Source organism: Ischnura elegans, chromosome 2 (assembly GCF_921293095.1).
Source record: "Ischnura elegans chromosome 2, ioIscEleg1.1, whole genome shotgun sequence".
NCBI classification, from domain to species: Eukaryota; Metazoa; Arthropoda; class Insecta; order Odonata; family Coenagrionidae; genus Ischnura; species Ischnura elegans.
The window spans coordinates 71,881,848-71,899,028 of record NC_060247.1 but is presented as its reverse complement, the minus strand read 5'-3'; the positions used below and the strand labels follow the sequence as shown (position 1 = coordinate 71,899,028).

The following is a 17,181-nucleotide window of genomic DNA, read 5'->3' as shown; positions in this document are numbered from 1 at the left end:
CAGAGTAAAAACCAAGAGAATATGGCAAAAAATAGGAATGCGTGTAGAAAAATCAAGAATTTATCAAGAAAAACCATAAACCTAGAAGAGGACTTGAGAGAGGTCAATTGCTTTGAAAATGGAGAGCGTCAAAGCGATATTGCGTGGAAGTTTAAACTCACGATGCCTTATTTTGAATAAAGACGAAGCTAATATATCAGTGACCTCAGCCGCACCAACTTCAACCAAGCGGTCTACACATACGGAAAGTTCATGGTGAATCAGTACAACAAGACGAGAGTGGTAATCGCTCCGAGACATTTAGTGAAAGCGGTTGGTTCCAGAATTTAAACAGCAAGCAGGTATTTTCAGTGCGGCGATATCAGGTGAATCTGCAAGTGTTGATAGCGCAGCCACCACAACATTTTCTGATGAACTCCAAGCTGTTATTGAAAGTGGCTCCTTTCCCCCTCAACTAGATCTAGTGTTGACGAGACGATATTCTTTTGGAAAAGAATGCATTCTCGTTCATTTATTTTCAGGGAAGGAAAACCTGGGTCAGGTTTCAAGGCATTTAAAGACTGTTTCACGTAGCTGCTAATGACTCGGAGGACTTCAAATTAAAATGATTTATCATTCATAAACTCCGCTAGCTATGAAATGGCATTTAAAGTAGCATTTTCCTGTCATTTCGATGAGCTACAAAAGGGCCTGGGTGACACAACAGTTGTTTTTAGACTAGTTTTAAAAATCGTCAACTGCCGGCAACGCATTACGATCCCCTGAGATAGCAGATGTTAGCCCACCCGCACGACAGGATGGAATTTCGAAAGCACGTAAGAATTTTTTTTAACGTGAATAAAAGTCTTTGAATGCGTGAATACTATCTTTAAAGATGTTTTAAACTATAAATATTTATAGAAATAATGTTTTATAAGGCTTTTTATGGGAATATAGATGTTTTAGAGGAAATTCAATACCAAAGACCTATGCTACCAGGAATGCATCTCTATCTTCCCTATGTTAAAACGCTCTCGTATAACGCAAATTCGTATAGCGCAAAGACCCCAAGGAACGCATCCCTTGCGCTATACGAGACATGGGTGTACATATATTCCATCAATTTACGAATGTAATGTATTTCTTTGCTTAAATTACTCATTACAAGAAGCGATAAGTATCCATGGTTGACTCGGTAAGTTTGGTTACAGAATTTAATTATATTTTCAACAAAAGCGAATGGGATTGATGCACTTTTAATGAAATATTTTCATGGACATTCTGCTCACTTTCTTCTTAACTTCAATACCCTTTGTGAGCATCTGAGAATGGGATTTATAATGAAAACAATTCTCCTACCTTTGTAAGTACCCTTACGAGCATCAGACAGCAATGCCAAAATAGAAAATGCATCTTGCTACCATATTTCAAAAGAGTGCAAATGGCATCACTTAAATCCTCACACTCTTTGACGTCGTTACCGGTGCACAAAACTTCCATTTAAATTAATGTTGAATTTACTTTATCATACTAACCAAACACTGTACGGGACTTTAATATAGGTTTTTTTTTTATTATAAGAGCACTGACTCGGTACGTGCCCTGTATTCCATCGGAAGAAAGGGGCAAAACAAAAGAATGATTGCACGAAACAAGGAAACATTTAATGAATTATTAATCATAAAACTACAAACATTTCATTTCAACACGAAAAAATCTTCATACCTTTAACGGTAAAGCATAAATTAACACTGATCCAGTAAGTTCAGTCCAAGTCATATCACAAAAAAGTTGTTTGAAATAACACACAAATGGTATCCAATTGCAAACATTAACACTTCCATGTAGATAGCGTAAAGTATGTCACACAAGTTCACAATAACAACACTTGACGCGATGATACCTTCCGTGACATCCGTGCAATCTCGGTCTTTTTCTCAACGAATATATTTTAAATAGCCCAAAATGTGATTTCAAGTGACAAAAGCTTCTCTAAGTAGATAATTACCCTTGTGAAACTTGTGAACTTACGATGAACAATGAGGCAAATGATGTAAACAAGCCATGGCTGAAGATGAACGTACATTGTTACAATACTAATAAAAATAATTTCGTCACTGCTAATCACAAGAATAAAATTATAATAGGCGTAGGTGAACAATAGGGTAGTTTCCTTCATCAAAGAAAACGAAATCCATTGATTGCGATTCGTTACCCACCATTAGTGTATTCATAATATACAGTGAGTCCTCGTTCTACGTCACCCCGTTTAACGTCATTTCGCGATAACGTCACGAAAATTTTGAGACCGTCATTCGTTTATCACACCTACGCTTCGCGATAACGTCAAGTCTTTTAAATTTCCCGCGAAAATAAGCGAAGCGGCAGGCGTTGCATGTTGTTCGTTTTGTGGGCGGTAACACAGTCAGTCTAAGCAAAGTGTAAAACAGTGTGTTTATTCTTAATTGCGATTATGGTTTTAGCAAAGATTTCTGAAAAATGAATTCTTATGTAGGTGTGCAAGGTTTTACTTGACATAATGGTTTTCAGGAACCTAAAAAGTGATTTCAAGGCATTTTTCCGTGTAGAACTCGGAGATTTTGTCGTCACTTTTTTGCCGAGTTCACAATGATTTTGGTTCCTGTAACTGCGATGATGTTTCAGCGATGATGATGCCCAGGCGACGCTCGCCCGGGCGACCACCATAGCGAAGCCGAAAAGCAAATGCTGGAAGATACAAAAATGGAGAAGGATTTACGTCACTACTGCTATTGTCGTCGATGAAGACAGGAACTCATATTTATGCGATAGTTTGGCATTCCCACCGTAAAAAATGCCCCAGATATGATACGCTAACATTTTTTTCGCGTAGGAATTGTGAGGTCTAGGAGCCGATATTCACTTTTTACATTGTTTCTTATGGGATATTATGCTTCGATTAACGTCTTTTCGTTTATCGTCACATTTTTCAGGAATGGTAAGTGACGTTAAACGAGGACTCACTGTATAAATTATTTGGTTTCAGAAATCCCAGTTTAGATGAATGGCAATGGTCAATTTTAACCTCATTTGAAAAAGGCCAGATCGGCGCCTGTGCGATGCCACTTCACGTGACGCCACAGGGACCTTGTTTCTTTATGAGTAGATAGGAGTTTTACATCATCTGAGATTACCAATGCATGCATGAGGCACAGAGCTCAGGGAAACATCTCTTAATAATCACCCATTAAAATTACCTAAGTTTGGAAAATTTCCTTCGTTTGATAGGGTAATAATAACCCTTATTTAAGCCAAGCTCTACCTGCTAACAGGGTACTCCGCTACCTGCAAGCAGCCTGCGTCGTATCAGCGCTCAAAGCCTCGCCCTAAGGTCACCTCACACGACGACAGCTGGAACCAGAAATACGTCACACAGAGTTTTTCCATCATTCCTACTTAGCCGTCGCGTTTTCGTGCGCTTGAAAATTTTCACATTTTGTTTAATCGCGAAAAATAGATATCGTCAATCAAAAATCTAAGAGCATGAAACACGTACTCCAGGAGTAATAATCTTTCGATCCAGGCAATAAAAAAATAATAGGAAACCACCCTATTATCACCTTGAGTGCGGCATGACGTGATATCACGTCATGGTGCGCTATCCCCTGGTGCTGATGACGTGATATCACGTCATGTGTACCCCGAGGGTTCCGGCCCTCCGTAAGAGCTCGGTTCAGTTCTTTAATGACATTTCACCCCCCTAAGTTGCTCAGCAGGGATCTAGGAGCGCATTTGTGGACGCCGTTTCAAGCAACCTTTCCTGGGAGGATCGGGAGAAATTTTTTCTATTATCTTAAGGTAAGCCAATTTTCATTCATTTTCTCCCCTGTATTTTATGCTATTATTTTTATTTATTTCTATTAATGCGTGAGTTTGACAAATTTTATTTGAGTTTTATTTTACAAATCAAAAGTATTTACTAACTGGAACTTACTTATGTGTGTTTATTAATTTTTTATTGTTTTAATAATGTTTAGCGAGAATATAGATTTTTTCCATCCTTCCTTTTTTCTTCTTGCGAGCCTTTCATTTTTCGAGCCTTTATTGTCTGATGTTAATAAGTTTTATTCAATTAATACATGCAGTACTGTGATTAGTTAAACTTTAATTTAAATTTGAAAATGCCATTACATTTTTTATGCAACGTAACATATCTCGAACTTTTGCACCCTTCCTTTGTTTGTCAGTGCAACTCCTAAGCAGTGAGGGGATCGACAAGCGGCAATATTACGAGAGTGAAGGAAGTTATTTACGGAAAAAGTGTAAGTAATTTATAATATTTATTGTTGATATATGTATATTATGCACTTATAAACATTCTTATTATAATTGCAAATAACTGTTTGCACATTATCCCATGGATTGGCGAAAAAGTGCTTAGGAGTTACTTTATAAAAATGCTTTTATTTTCTCGATAACCGTGAAATCAATGGCTTATGGGTGCTTTCAATTCTTTGTCTCGCCATTGTGAATATTTAGTTCTTAAACATAGTTTTACATTAGAAAAGCTGTTTGTAGCATTTCAGCTTTGGTCTATTTCACCGAGAGTGTTTACTTTGATCCTGTTATTTATCGGAATTTAAAAAAATACAATGTATTTATTGCAGATGGTACGGAAGCGAGAAGTAAAACAGAAAATGTTTCATGCTGGCAGGTAGTCAATGCCGCCTGAAAGAGGTGAAATTCTCTATTCATCAGCTTTTGTAGATGATCAGTAGTCTTCGACTTTCCATCAGGACCTGCAGCCATCGACGTCGAGGGAGGAAACCTCCGCAAGGGCACAAACATTTCCTTCTTAGCTCTCTGTCTTCTCTAGAAGAATGTACACGAAGAAGGGGGAGCTCCTGGAAGAGAGCGGGATCAGGCATTCTCTGAAGACTCCGAGCTAGAAATTAGAGAGGAGGAGGGTGGGGAGGAGGTTGAATCCTCACAGTCAGGTACTGCGTTGCCTCCTTCTACGCCAGATCCCTTTATGTCAATCACTGGCCCATCCCCTTTGTCCTATTCTTTCCTGAACCCTCTAACAATACCATCCGTCTTTTGCGGTGGACCCTTAGTTCAGTGACCCCTCAAAATATCACTTTCATAGAAAACCCAGCTCTCACCATTCCACCCCCTTCCAAGGACCCAAGTGTTTTTTGCGTCTCCTTTTCCCAGACACCCTCTTTCGTATACAGACATACTTTCTCATAATCTTCGAAAGAATAGGTTAGGAATTGGAAACAATTGACCTATGAAGAGTTTTACCTTCATAGGCCTAATATTTCACAAGGTAAGTATTCCTATAACCAATATATCCGACTTATGGAGCATTGCTATCTTGTTTGACCTGCTTTGCTTTCGGATATACATGAGTCGTGATGGATTCTTTAGCATTCTTCAAGCCCTACATTTTTCAGCGAATACCGGCCCAAACGATTCAGAGCCTAAGTATTTCCTCTAAAAAAATCCGTCCCTTTTAGATTCATTTCACTCCTCCATTGATTCCCTAATAATTCCTTCCCGAAAGCTATGCACGCTTTTTCATTTATCGTGAACTCGCCGGAAAGATTTCCCTTATAAATTCTGTCTTTCTGTCATTAGATCCTTTATTCTTCCATCCCACATTCCTTATCCCAAGCCACTTTTACCATCAATATATCAATCTCACTTCCCTGAACTCATCCAAGAGGAAGGTGGCAGAAAGAAAAATCGATGGTGCAAGTATTGCACTATTGCGGTGCAAGCACTCTTGGGCGTAGGAAAGAGACCGCAGATATCTACATTGGCTGCTAGGTCTCCTCTAATCTGTCCCGAGCTTTTTTCTTTCTTTCATGAGAAGGCATAAATAGTATTATATATTTTTGTATCATATATTGCAATAGTATTATAGGTTGCCTTGTTTAGTAGCTTTGTTATATTGCAATAGTATTGTAGGTTGTTATATTGTTATAAAATTTGTGAGAGAGGTATTTCCTACACAGGTAAAACATACATGACTGTACGTAGTGGTATATAATATATAATTTAAAAATGGTCATCATTTCGATTGTATTGAATTTGTTTTGGGTAAATAAAATATTTTTTTTCATGTTATGTGCTCCTTTTTTCAATAGTCTAGGGCTCTTACATAAATAAGAAGTAACTAGAGATTTCCTAGCGCGATGGAATTACTCTTTCCCTCGTGTAATTAGAAAGAAAACGTATCGTTGCTTTCGGTAATCGGGTAAGTAATAAGGGGCATAGATGCTGCAAATCTATTCCTAGCAATACGTATTACTGAATGGTTTACTCGAATTGATATTATTATGCACCAAATGAAAAAATATTATTGCGGTAAAAATTTACATCATTTTCAGATTTTCGCAGAATATTCGTAGTAAGAACCGCGATACGTGGCCTAAATGAAGATTACTTGTAAGATGTTTGCTTGCAAATACTATTAGTTCCAGTTTTTATGCATTAATTTCTAACTCGGTAACATCATATTGAAAAATATGTTATTGGCTTGAGTTCAGAAGATAGTAATGAGGAAGTTATAGGTTGATTATTTCTGTTTCCACATCCATTTTTATTTCGGCAACGGAGCCTATACCCCAATAACCCTAAAAGGACACGTATCAGCAAAATATTTCCCCATACCTTCCCCATCTTTTTGATGTGCCGATAGCACTTCCAAAAAGGTTATTCCTAGTTCTCACAAGTGGACCGACTAAATCTTACTATCACCCCTCGCTTCATCTCCGTACCCCCTCCAACCTTAGAACAGCCGGCAGGAGTGGTGCACGTCAAGAAACACCCTAATACACCGTCGGAAAATAATCTCGAAAGCAGAGTGCCACCCATCTCAAGCACCTGCAGTGAAGGGAATACATAATGGTATGTGAAAACCATTTTTGTTAAATATCTGATGCTTACGGGTGGTCGTATGGGAAGAAAGGAATTGGATCTGAAAACATGAAACGAGTGAAGGAATTTGTGACGAGAATAGTGGCTTCAGAAGAAAATGTAGAAATTATTCAATATTATCAAACCCTACCCCGATACTTAGGATTACTAGTACAAGGAATACGCCGAAATATCTTGTGCAGAATTACCATCACAATCAAACAGCTGTTCACGGCGATTCCTTGTACTTATAACTTGCATTACATCCATCTAAGCCAAAAATTTCCCTATGGCAGTGGCAAAATACCAATGGCGATACCAGTAGAGCATAAGAAATTCATTTTCCTCGTATTTTTGTGGATACATAGCGCAGAAAAAAAATTGAAAGAAAACGGTGGCGCGGGGAAAATTCCGACAGTATGCAACCCGCATTACGTTAATATCCCGCTGTGCGGGTGACGTGATATCACGTCATGAATAAAAAAATTCATAGCTAACAAATTAGGGCCAAGAAAATTTTTTCATTATTTTTTCCAGCTCTTTTGGCACCCATGCATGCGTTTTGCATTAAAAAACGACAGCCGCACCGGGGGTCGATTTTGAGTTTTACATGGTCAGCATTGAAAGTGTTAAGCAGCATATAACTGATAACTTCAGGCTTTCGTCTGTGAAACCTGTCCATATTGGAAATAAAGGAATAAAACTTTGTAAGTTTCACTATTATATTAATATGGGCACGACCTGGGTTTCTTAACGTAGTTAAGTTTCGTTGTTTTTCATTTAGTTAAGTTGTAACGTAATTAAGTTTGGTAACGGACCTGAAGATGTAACTACATTACGAAACCCAGGTCGTGCCCATATTAATATAATAGTGAACCTTACTAAGTTTTATTCCTATACTCTCAATTATGTAGCAGACAAAGTCCTCTTCAAGACAATTATACCTGAAAATTCCAATACATTTAGCACCAAATGTCGCCGATATTCTTCTATCAATGACCGCTGAATCCTTGAATATAAAAGCTTTTTTACTTAGGCTAGAAAAAATCCTAAAATAAATACAGCAAAATCTCTGAACACAAGCCACATCGCACCAACAGGAGTAAGAAATTGAGTACGCAGTGTAATTAAACATAGTAAATATCTCACAGAACAGTGATCAACTCTTTATAACTTCTTTGCAGTCTGCCGAGTATCAGATGGTGTTTTCAGAGCCTCATTTGTTTAATGCAAAGAAACAAGAAAAATCATTGGTCGAGGCCCCTAGCCTCGCATACGGGTGCCACTTTCCTACCAACAAAAGCATTGCATCACGAAGTTGTCTGTTGCACCGACGATTGTTGGTCGAGGCGTTTTCTGAATCGCATTTTCATATTGGTGCAAGTGGCAATCTTTGGTAGCCATGTACAGAATTCTGCCCCTGGACAACCCCAGTCATGTAATCATTGATGACGTCACTGCATGCAGCGACACATTCACAGATGCAAGGCTTACGGAAATGAATGCCAATATTGGTTTGCCATATTCCATCAGCAAAATTACATACAAATATGCAAATTACACCAAACCATTGTATTTCTCGGTGATATAACATTAGTAAGATAGAAAAGTGGCAAATAAAGGTGAAAATGGGAATCAAGAAACATTATTTTTCACCTTTGGATATATCGACCGCTCGATATAGTGAGTAACTTTCCACAGAGTATAAGCACTTTTTAAACTGAGCTTCCACTGTAAATGGCTAAAACATTCCTGCTTGAAGCCATTACTTGTTCCATAAGGTCAAAGAACAAAACAATATGACATATTTGCTGATAAAGTTCTATTACTCTATCAAAATATCATTTTCATAATGTATAAAAGTAACAAAACCAATTACTGTAGCCTAGGAAAATACAAAATTAATAGGCATAAGAACTTTCTCGAAGAAAGTGTTGAAAGGAATATCATGTGATACAGATAAACAAGGATAAATATTTACCTGTAGAAAAAATTATAATGATGGCACTAAGCACACCTGCTTGTCCCACTATCCATCCAGACCGTAAAAATACTATAACTCCAAAGATATTGATGAGGCAGGAAGTAAACACACCATCCCAGGTGCCAAATAGGACCGGTTCAGAAATGAAGAATTGGGATTTCCACCATGGTTTATCACCCTGGAATGAACAATATATAACCTCAGTAAATCAACGATAACTAAAGATGAAAAGCAGTAAAATCGAAATACTTATTCTCAACAATTAATTGGGAAGCTTTGAGAAAATTACCTATTGAAGTACCAATAAGTAATAATTAAGGGGTGGAGAGGAAGATGCCACTTGCAATCAACAAATCTGCATTATAGAGATAGATATACATATTCTCAGTGTAACACTTAACATGAACAATGAGGGTACTGCAGCTGAATAATAAACTCTACACACAACCAAAATCCCATATAGGGAATGTCACGTGGAGAGTAAGTTATAATATCAGAACATACAGAGTGAAAGCTCGTTTTAGTGAGAAAGAATACAGAGAGACCACATAATAACAAACAATAGTCCCTGTCCTGGTATATATTATCTGTATTACAAGGCACAGATTGAGGTAATTATTAAGAGATGCAAAACTACATAATGACTCAGAATAAATGTGTAAAATATTTGCATAGAATACCACTACACAACAAAGAACCATGTATCTAATGCACATAATTATACGGATTAATTCACTATGCGCTAAACTCAACTAAATGGCTACTCAGCCAGCAAGCACAGGGTCCTTAAGAGGGATGAAGAACATTTAAGTCAGCATGGCTTCATGATGAGAGAAGACCCAGGCAGTGTTCTGGACTGCCTGGCACCACCCATGGACAGTGCTAAGACAATCCACTCCAAAGCCATTTGCTGAGCAGTCTGGCACCATGACTCAGCAGTAGTGAGAATTTAAGTAAAATTGGACATTGCAATATTTCCACTGCACTTTATTTTTGACACTACACGTTTCGTTGCTACAAACAACATTATCAAGTGTCACTCAAATAAAAGTCGGTGGAAATATTGCAATGTCCAATTTTACTTATATATTAAGAACTTCCAACACATCCAGGGTTCCCACTCCAACTGCGTTATTAAATTCACGGTTTTTTTCAGGTTTTCTTCTTCTTCTTCTTCCTTCCAGGATTAGGCTACTAAGCCTGTTCCGGCTCCACATCACCATCTTTTCCTTGGTCTTCCTATACTTCTCTTGCCAAATGGTTGATATTCCATTGCTTGCTTTGGAATTCTTTCATTTGGCATTCGAAGTAAATGTTCTTTCCATCTATGTTTGTATTCTTTTAATTTGTCAGTGACTGCTTGGACACCCAGTTCATCTCTTATTTGAGTGTTTCTTATTTTATCCAATATTGTGCAACCTTTAACTGATCTTAAAAATTTCATTTCAGACGATTCTATCTGCCTTAATTCCTTCTTTTTTGTTACCCAACATTCTGATCCGTAGAGTACAGTAGGGACTGCCATCACTTTGTAAAATTTTATTTGTGTTTCTTTTCTTGTTTTGTTCTTTAGAGTTCTTCTGATAGTGCCACATATTCTCTGGAAAGTGTTAACCTTATTTATGATATCTTTTTCCTCGTCATATGTTATGTCGCATCCTAAGTACTGGAAGTGCGACACTTGCTCCAGGACTTGATCCTCAATAACAATTTTTGTTCTTATCGGGTTGCTTCCTAAAAATGCCATGGTCTTTGTTTTGTTTTTTGAAATTCTCAGGTTGTATAGCTTGCTCAACTCGTGTAGTCTGTGTACTGCCATCTGGAGTTTGTCCTCTTTATCTTGTATTATAACCTGATCGTCAGCAAACAGCATCGTATTTAAGTATTGAGATGGTCCTATTTCTATGCCTGGTGATACATTATTCTCTTTCCACATTCTTAGAACGTCATCTATGTATAGATTAAACAAGGTTGGGGATAGGCTGCAACCCTGTCTAACTCCTCGGTTAATGATAATTTCTTGGGTGATCTGTTTCCCTGTGTCAATTACAATTCTGGTGTCTCTGTATAGACTCTGGGAAGCTTTTATCAGATGTCTAGGAAACCCTCTTTTCCGCATAACTGACCATAACATTTCTCTATTTACACGATCGAATGCTTTTTCAAAATCTATGAATGCCAGATGCGTTTCCAGATTGAACTCTCTTCGTTTTTGAATTATTTGTTTTAAAGTAAAAACATCGTCGATGCAAGATCTTCCCTTCCTAAATCCAGCCTGTTCTTCTAATAAAATGGCATCAGAGATAGCTTGTAGTCTAGTATTTATTATTCTACTGTAAATTTTGTATGCAGTATTTAGTAGGCTTATACCTCTGTAATTCTCTGGATTATTTCTTTTTCCTTTTTTAAACAATGAAACAACCTTCGCCACATTCCAATCCTTTAGGATTTCAAGCTTTTTCCAACACATGTTGTATAGACGGAGGATTCTTATTTGTAGAGATGTACCTCCATATTTTATCAGCTCTGATTCAATTCCATCTATGCCAGCAGCTTTCCTATTTTTTGTCTTATTCAGAGCACATTCTAGTTCTTTGAAGTCAATAGGGTCTACTCCTATTGTTTCCTCTGGAGTGTTGATCGTATCATCTAATGTTGGATCATACCATAATCTCCTATAGTGTTCTATCCATTCTTCCTTCGGTATAACATTTAGTTGGGCAGTATCTTTCTCTGATTTGTTGAGTTGTTTCATCAGTTTATATGCTATTTCTTGCCTACCATGAATATCATCCTCTACTCCACTTATAAATCTATCCCATGATATCATATGTGCATTCCTTATTATTGCTTTCGTGCGGTTTCTGACCCTGTGATATTTTTCTTTCGTTTCCTCTGTTTTTCTCTGTAGGTATTCTCTGTATGCTTTGTTTTTATTTTCGATGGCCTGTGCTATTTCTTCGCTCCAGATTTTTAAACCTCTTTTCCGTTTCTTTTTATTTCTGGTGCCCAAAACTTCATTAGCTATTTGTAAAATAGCTTTCTTAAGATTTTCCCATTCCTTATTGATGTCATGTTCTGGTTTTATCTGTTCGAGCAGTTGTGTAATCCTGTGTTGGTACAGTTTTCGAATACTACTCTCTTTCAAAAGGTATGTTTTGAAGATTTTCTTTACTTGACATTGTTTCTTTTCCGTATTATGCTTCTTCCACCTTGCCCATAGTTGTATTTTTGCCTTAACAAGGAAATGATCGGTGCATATATTTGCTCCTCTATATACATGTGTATCAGTTATCCTCGAGGCTAATTTTCGGTTAACAATTATGTAATCAATTAGGGATCGGTGACCCCTGGCTGACCAGGTGAATTTATTGATATCTTTTTTCTTGAAAAATGTGTTCGTTACTTTTAATTCGTTGAAAGTTATAAATTCTCTTAATTTACTTCCATTTTGGTTCAGATGGTCTTCTCCATGTACTCCAATCAATTGTGGAATTGGCTCTTTCCCAATTCTAGCGTTAAGATCACCAGCTATTATTACGTAGTCCCTGTTATTTAACTTCCCTATTTCTTTTTGCAGTTGCTCATAGAAAATCTCCGTTTCTTCCTTTTTCCCATCTTCAGGTGCATATGTTCCAAGTATTGTTAAATAACCCCTATCAAATTTGAGTCGCACCGTTATTATTCTTTCGTTTATGAAAGTGTATTCCCTGATATTATTTTTCCATTTTTTGTCTATTAAAACACTCACTCCACAACGTGCTCTTTTATTCTGATCAACTCCACTGTATATCATTACGTAATCTTCCAAGTCTTTTGTCCCTTTGAGTTTCTTCTTTGTTTCAGTGATGACCGCCATATTCACTTTGTATTCTTTAAGGGTGTTGTTAAGTTCTAACTCGTGATTGCCTAAGCCTTGTACATTCCATGTGGCTATGTTTAATATATCCGTTATACCCGTATTCATGTCCTTACTTTTGCCTAGTCGTCGTCTGTTGAATCCTAACCTATTCCGAGGCTCTCTGTGAAGCTTATGAGTCAAAGAAGGTTTTACATGGGCAGGTTACCGGCCTGTCGCACAACCCCCAACCTGGAGGACCAGTGGGCTACACTTAGTCAGTCCCCTACCCTTCGACCTGTCTGGCTTGGGTGGCCCTACCAGGAGCATACGCTCCCGCCAGCATAGCTCTCCGGGTCATTGGGGCACTCAAACCTCTCCACCACGATAAGGTGGTAGCCCTGGGAGAGGTTTTTCCAGGTTTTCACGGTCTAAATGTCACCAAATTCACGATTTATAGATAAGGCATTTTAGGCAGAAATATTGATCATTAAATAATCACCGGCCGCACATTAACTAAAAATGTAACAAACACAACAGGTGCCTTGAATGCAAACGCAGCGATGAAAGTACTATCTCTCATGACGTCACCTATCGTTAGCAAAATTCATGTCCGGCTAAAAGGGTGTGAGTGGGAAAATGGAGAGAGCAGGGTGGCAGGGAAGTGAAGAAGTGCCTGATTTTTTGCCAGGATTAACGTCTTCCAATCGCAGGCATAAGGTCAATGTGCTGTCATGGCACACACGGACCAATTAATAGTAGCGCTTTCGAATACACGTGTGCAGAAAAATGCATGGACGGTATCTGCACGTGACTCGGCCATGAAACATGATCGAAATATCGATTTTTCTTTTTATCTGTCTATCGTAGTTCTACAATCAAGTTTGAGAGATTTCTAAGATTTTATGACGAAATTCACGGCTATTTCCAGGTTTTTACACGGTAGACAAAATTCACAGCTAATTCACGGTTTTAAGGTTTTCACGGTTGATTGGGAACCCTGACATCGTACCTAACACCATACAAGATAGTGAGAATAGGGTGGTTTCCTATTATTTTTTTATTTCCCAAATGGAAATATTATTACTCCTGGAGTACATATTACACGCTTTTAGATTTTTAAAGGATGATATCTGTTTTTCGCTATTAAATGAAAAGTGAAAATTTTCAAGTGCGCAAAAACACGACAGCTAAGTATGAATGCTGGGAAAAGCCCATGTGACATCTGGCTGCTGCTATTTGAGGCCACCTGGGTGCGATGCTATGAATGCCGCTACAATGCAGGCTGCTTGCTGCCAAGCAAGGCGGTAGCGTAGCGTACTCTGCTAGCAGGTAGTGCTTGACTTAAATAATGATTATTAAGAGATGTTTCCCTGAGCTCTGTGCCACATGCATGTATTGGTAATCTCAGACAATGTAAAACTCCTATCCACTCATATAGCATCTAGGTCCCTGTGATGTCACGTGGAGTGGCATCGCATGGGTGCCAATCTGGCCTTTTTCAAATGAGGTTAAAATTGACCATTAACATTCGTCTAAACTGGGATTTCTAAAACCAAATAATTTGTATATTATGAATACTAATGGTGGGTAACGAATCGCAGTCAATGCCTTTCATTTTCTTTGATGAAAGAAACTACCTTATTTGTTGAGGCCAAGCACTTGCCTGCCCAGTGGCAGCCTAATGAAGGAGCAACAGCAAGCCACAAATGCATGGTCTTTTATACCAGCACTATTGTTCAACTACAACTAAGAACACTAGGTTAGAGCCACTTCTATGTTGTGAAAAGCCCAGGGTGGTTCAATCAGACCAAAAATCACATCATCATCATCTCTCCATTCCACTCTACTATCTGCTAGCTTTTTCATAATGAGGTATTTCTCTTTTGAATCCTTTATGATTTTTACCATATGATGGAATGCATTGCCTATCTTCCTGCCCACCTGTCCTCTTTGATTGTTTTCATCAGGCCATTATACCTCGTTATGTGACCAAATAGGTTAGGCTTAACAACTTTTCTCCCATTCATCTAAGCACTTCTAAAATACACTTACAAACTTCTTAGCACTTAAATCATAATTACATTACGTAAAGTAATTTTTTTTAATGTGAAGAAAAGGTATGTGAGTGTAAATGAAATCATAATTTACTCTATGTACCCAATTCCAAATTTTATTTGAAAGATTATGTCGTTGCATGATCTCTCAACAAAGACTAAAGGCCTGGTTACACGGTGCATTAACCTGTACAGGTTAATGTATGAATGCAGGTCTGTTTGCATGTCTGAATTAATGGACGTTTGCGTGAACGAGGAGCATGAATGAGCGGTTACACGGTACATCCGTTCGCACAAGTTTTCACACATTTTCTTGTAACATGACGCGTTTAGTTTTTGTTGCCACCAGGAGGCTCTGTCATGAGTTCAACTTGTGCGAATGCATGAACGAAATTAGAACAGGTTCTATTTTCCGTTCACGCGTTCATGCTTGTACATTTTGGGGTGGTTACACAGTGAATTTTTTCGTTCATTCTCGCGTTCATACATTTAGACATTAACTCGTACGGGTTAATGCACCGTGTAACCAGGCCTTAAGGTAATATATTCTCTAACCCAAGAGCAATTGAAGTGGTAATGTACTTACTCTCTCCTGAGCAAAAAGTTCATTGTCTCCAGTAGCATACACTGAATAGCCTTCACTGCTGCCTCCAGCACTGTTAATGCGATGCCGTCCTTCTGGTCCCAGTCCATACCGGCCCCAGTCAACAGATCCTGATCCTCCAGCACTACCATTCCTCTTTTGATTGAATTGTTGCTGCTTTGCAGTAGGAGACCTTGGTGACTCCATAGTTGACAAGATAGGGATTTAGTGAGTTAAGTATACTCACTATTTGTGCATCCTGAAAAAGAATATAAAATAAAGTTTGTTACATAAGCCATATAAGGATGGTACCAAGACATTCAAAATTGTAAGACAAAATTACTGCTCAAAAAATGGTTTTGTCTTTTATTTCTAAAATTATAAGTAGGATCCACCCTAATAGTCACTAGGCCTCCTGTATGCAAGGGATGACACCAATTATCAACGGGCTTGGTAAGACAGTCGTTCTATACTCAATCTATACTCAAGTATAGTAAGGTGTAGCCATCTGATTCTCAATGATGAAGGCGGTTGCTTTAAAATGATACCACAAGAAAAAGTACCTATGTTTTTTTTCCCAGGCATTCGAAAGGTACATCTGATGACACACCACCATTATTTCTATAAATGATCAAACATATTTATGGTAGGCCACAGTCAACTCCTATAACAAGAAAAACAATATTTTCAGAGTCCAATTCATCACGCGACCAACTAAGGAATTAAGGAAATCACCTGTCAGACTTATGCGCAACAGTTGAGCAAGCAATCAAACTTGTTACTCCAAGGCCCATCACCCACACTTCATAAATTACTAGACATATAGCACATATGCTAAGCAGCAGATGATACCGTTAACGCTTTCCTTCCAACGATATAGTGACTCATCCATTAGCTATATGCTGTAATACGAATACAAACACGGAAGCAACACTACCACTGTTATTGAGATCTTATTTATCAAAAATATTACATACATATATATATAATCAATAACCATTATTGACCGCTATTAAATGAAATCACCACTACCAAAAACTGCAAAGAGTACTCCGAGATGAAATATTCTAAGAAATGAAATTTGCGAGACATATGTTCCGTCGTCGCTCAGCATCCTAGTCAGCGAAAAGTAAAACTACGCCACACAAATAATCCCCAACTAGAGAAGAACAATTTCTGCAGACTGATACTTCAATGACATCATTCGCGAAATTAACAGGATAATAGCAAAAAAATTTCAGGGCCAAATGATTGGTTAACGCCTACTCAAACATGGAGAAGGCAATGTTGAAAAGCCATGGAGCCAAATAAAATAATAAACCAAAATAATGACAAATCTGAGCTAAGTATACCACAAGAAATTGTGAACGTTACCCCAAATATCACGAAGAGCGAGCTATCAACAATTTTCAACAGATGCTCTTGCCAAAAATTCACATTTATCTAAACACAGCTAAGATAATCTACGATAACATAAGATTATTAAAGTTATTACCTGATGAAAACATCGGCATCTGATAAATCACTACATATGATAAGCAAACTTTTATCTTCCAACTGCTGTGAATGACCATGAACGACGTCACAGACTCTGACACTTGTTTGGGTTGGCCAGTAAGGCGTAAAGATAGCAGAAGACAGTTGTGAAGTGGTTGCGTTAAATCAGGAGCAAGAAGAAGCCAACATGTTTCACATTCATGAGGTCAATATTTTTCCAAGTCTTGCTTATTATTGATAATAATCTTCGCATCAGCTTCCCGACGGACCAAACACTAAAATTTTACTGATTATATCGCTTGTTTGACAAAAGAAAAGAGGCTATTTTTGGTAATTT

At 37.9% G+C, this 17,181-nt stretch overlaps 1 protein-coding gene across 7 annotated transcripts in view; it reads right to left on the bottom strand.

The window, feature by feature from the left end:
* LOC124153939 (solute carrier family 12 member 8) overlaps positions 1–17,181 on the bottom strand; it is a 51,621-nt gene extending 34,440 nt beyond the window's left edge. Inside the window, exons 1-5 of one of the 7 annotated variants that reach the window (XM_046527356.1) lie at positions 16,380–16,530; positions 16,083–16,249; positions 15,911–16,011; positions 15,351–15,606; positions 8,867–9,047 (exon numbers count right to left, since the gene is read on the bottom strand). In XM_046527356.1, coding sequence (XP_046383312.1) covers positions 8,867–9,047; positions 15,351–15,554 — 385 coding nt within the window. In that variant the 5' untranslated portion in view covers positions 15,555–15,606; positions 15,911–16,011; positions 16,083–16,249; positions 16,380–16,530. Of the gene's footprint in view, positions 1–8,866; positions 9,048–15,350; positions 15,607–15,910; positions 16,012–16,082; positions 16,323–16,379; positions 16,531–16,721; positions 16,807–16,842 lie in introns of those variants that run through there. The other 6 variants (XM_046527355.1, XM_046527360.1, XM_046527354.1 and 3 more) reach the window with 6 other exon arrangements.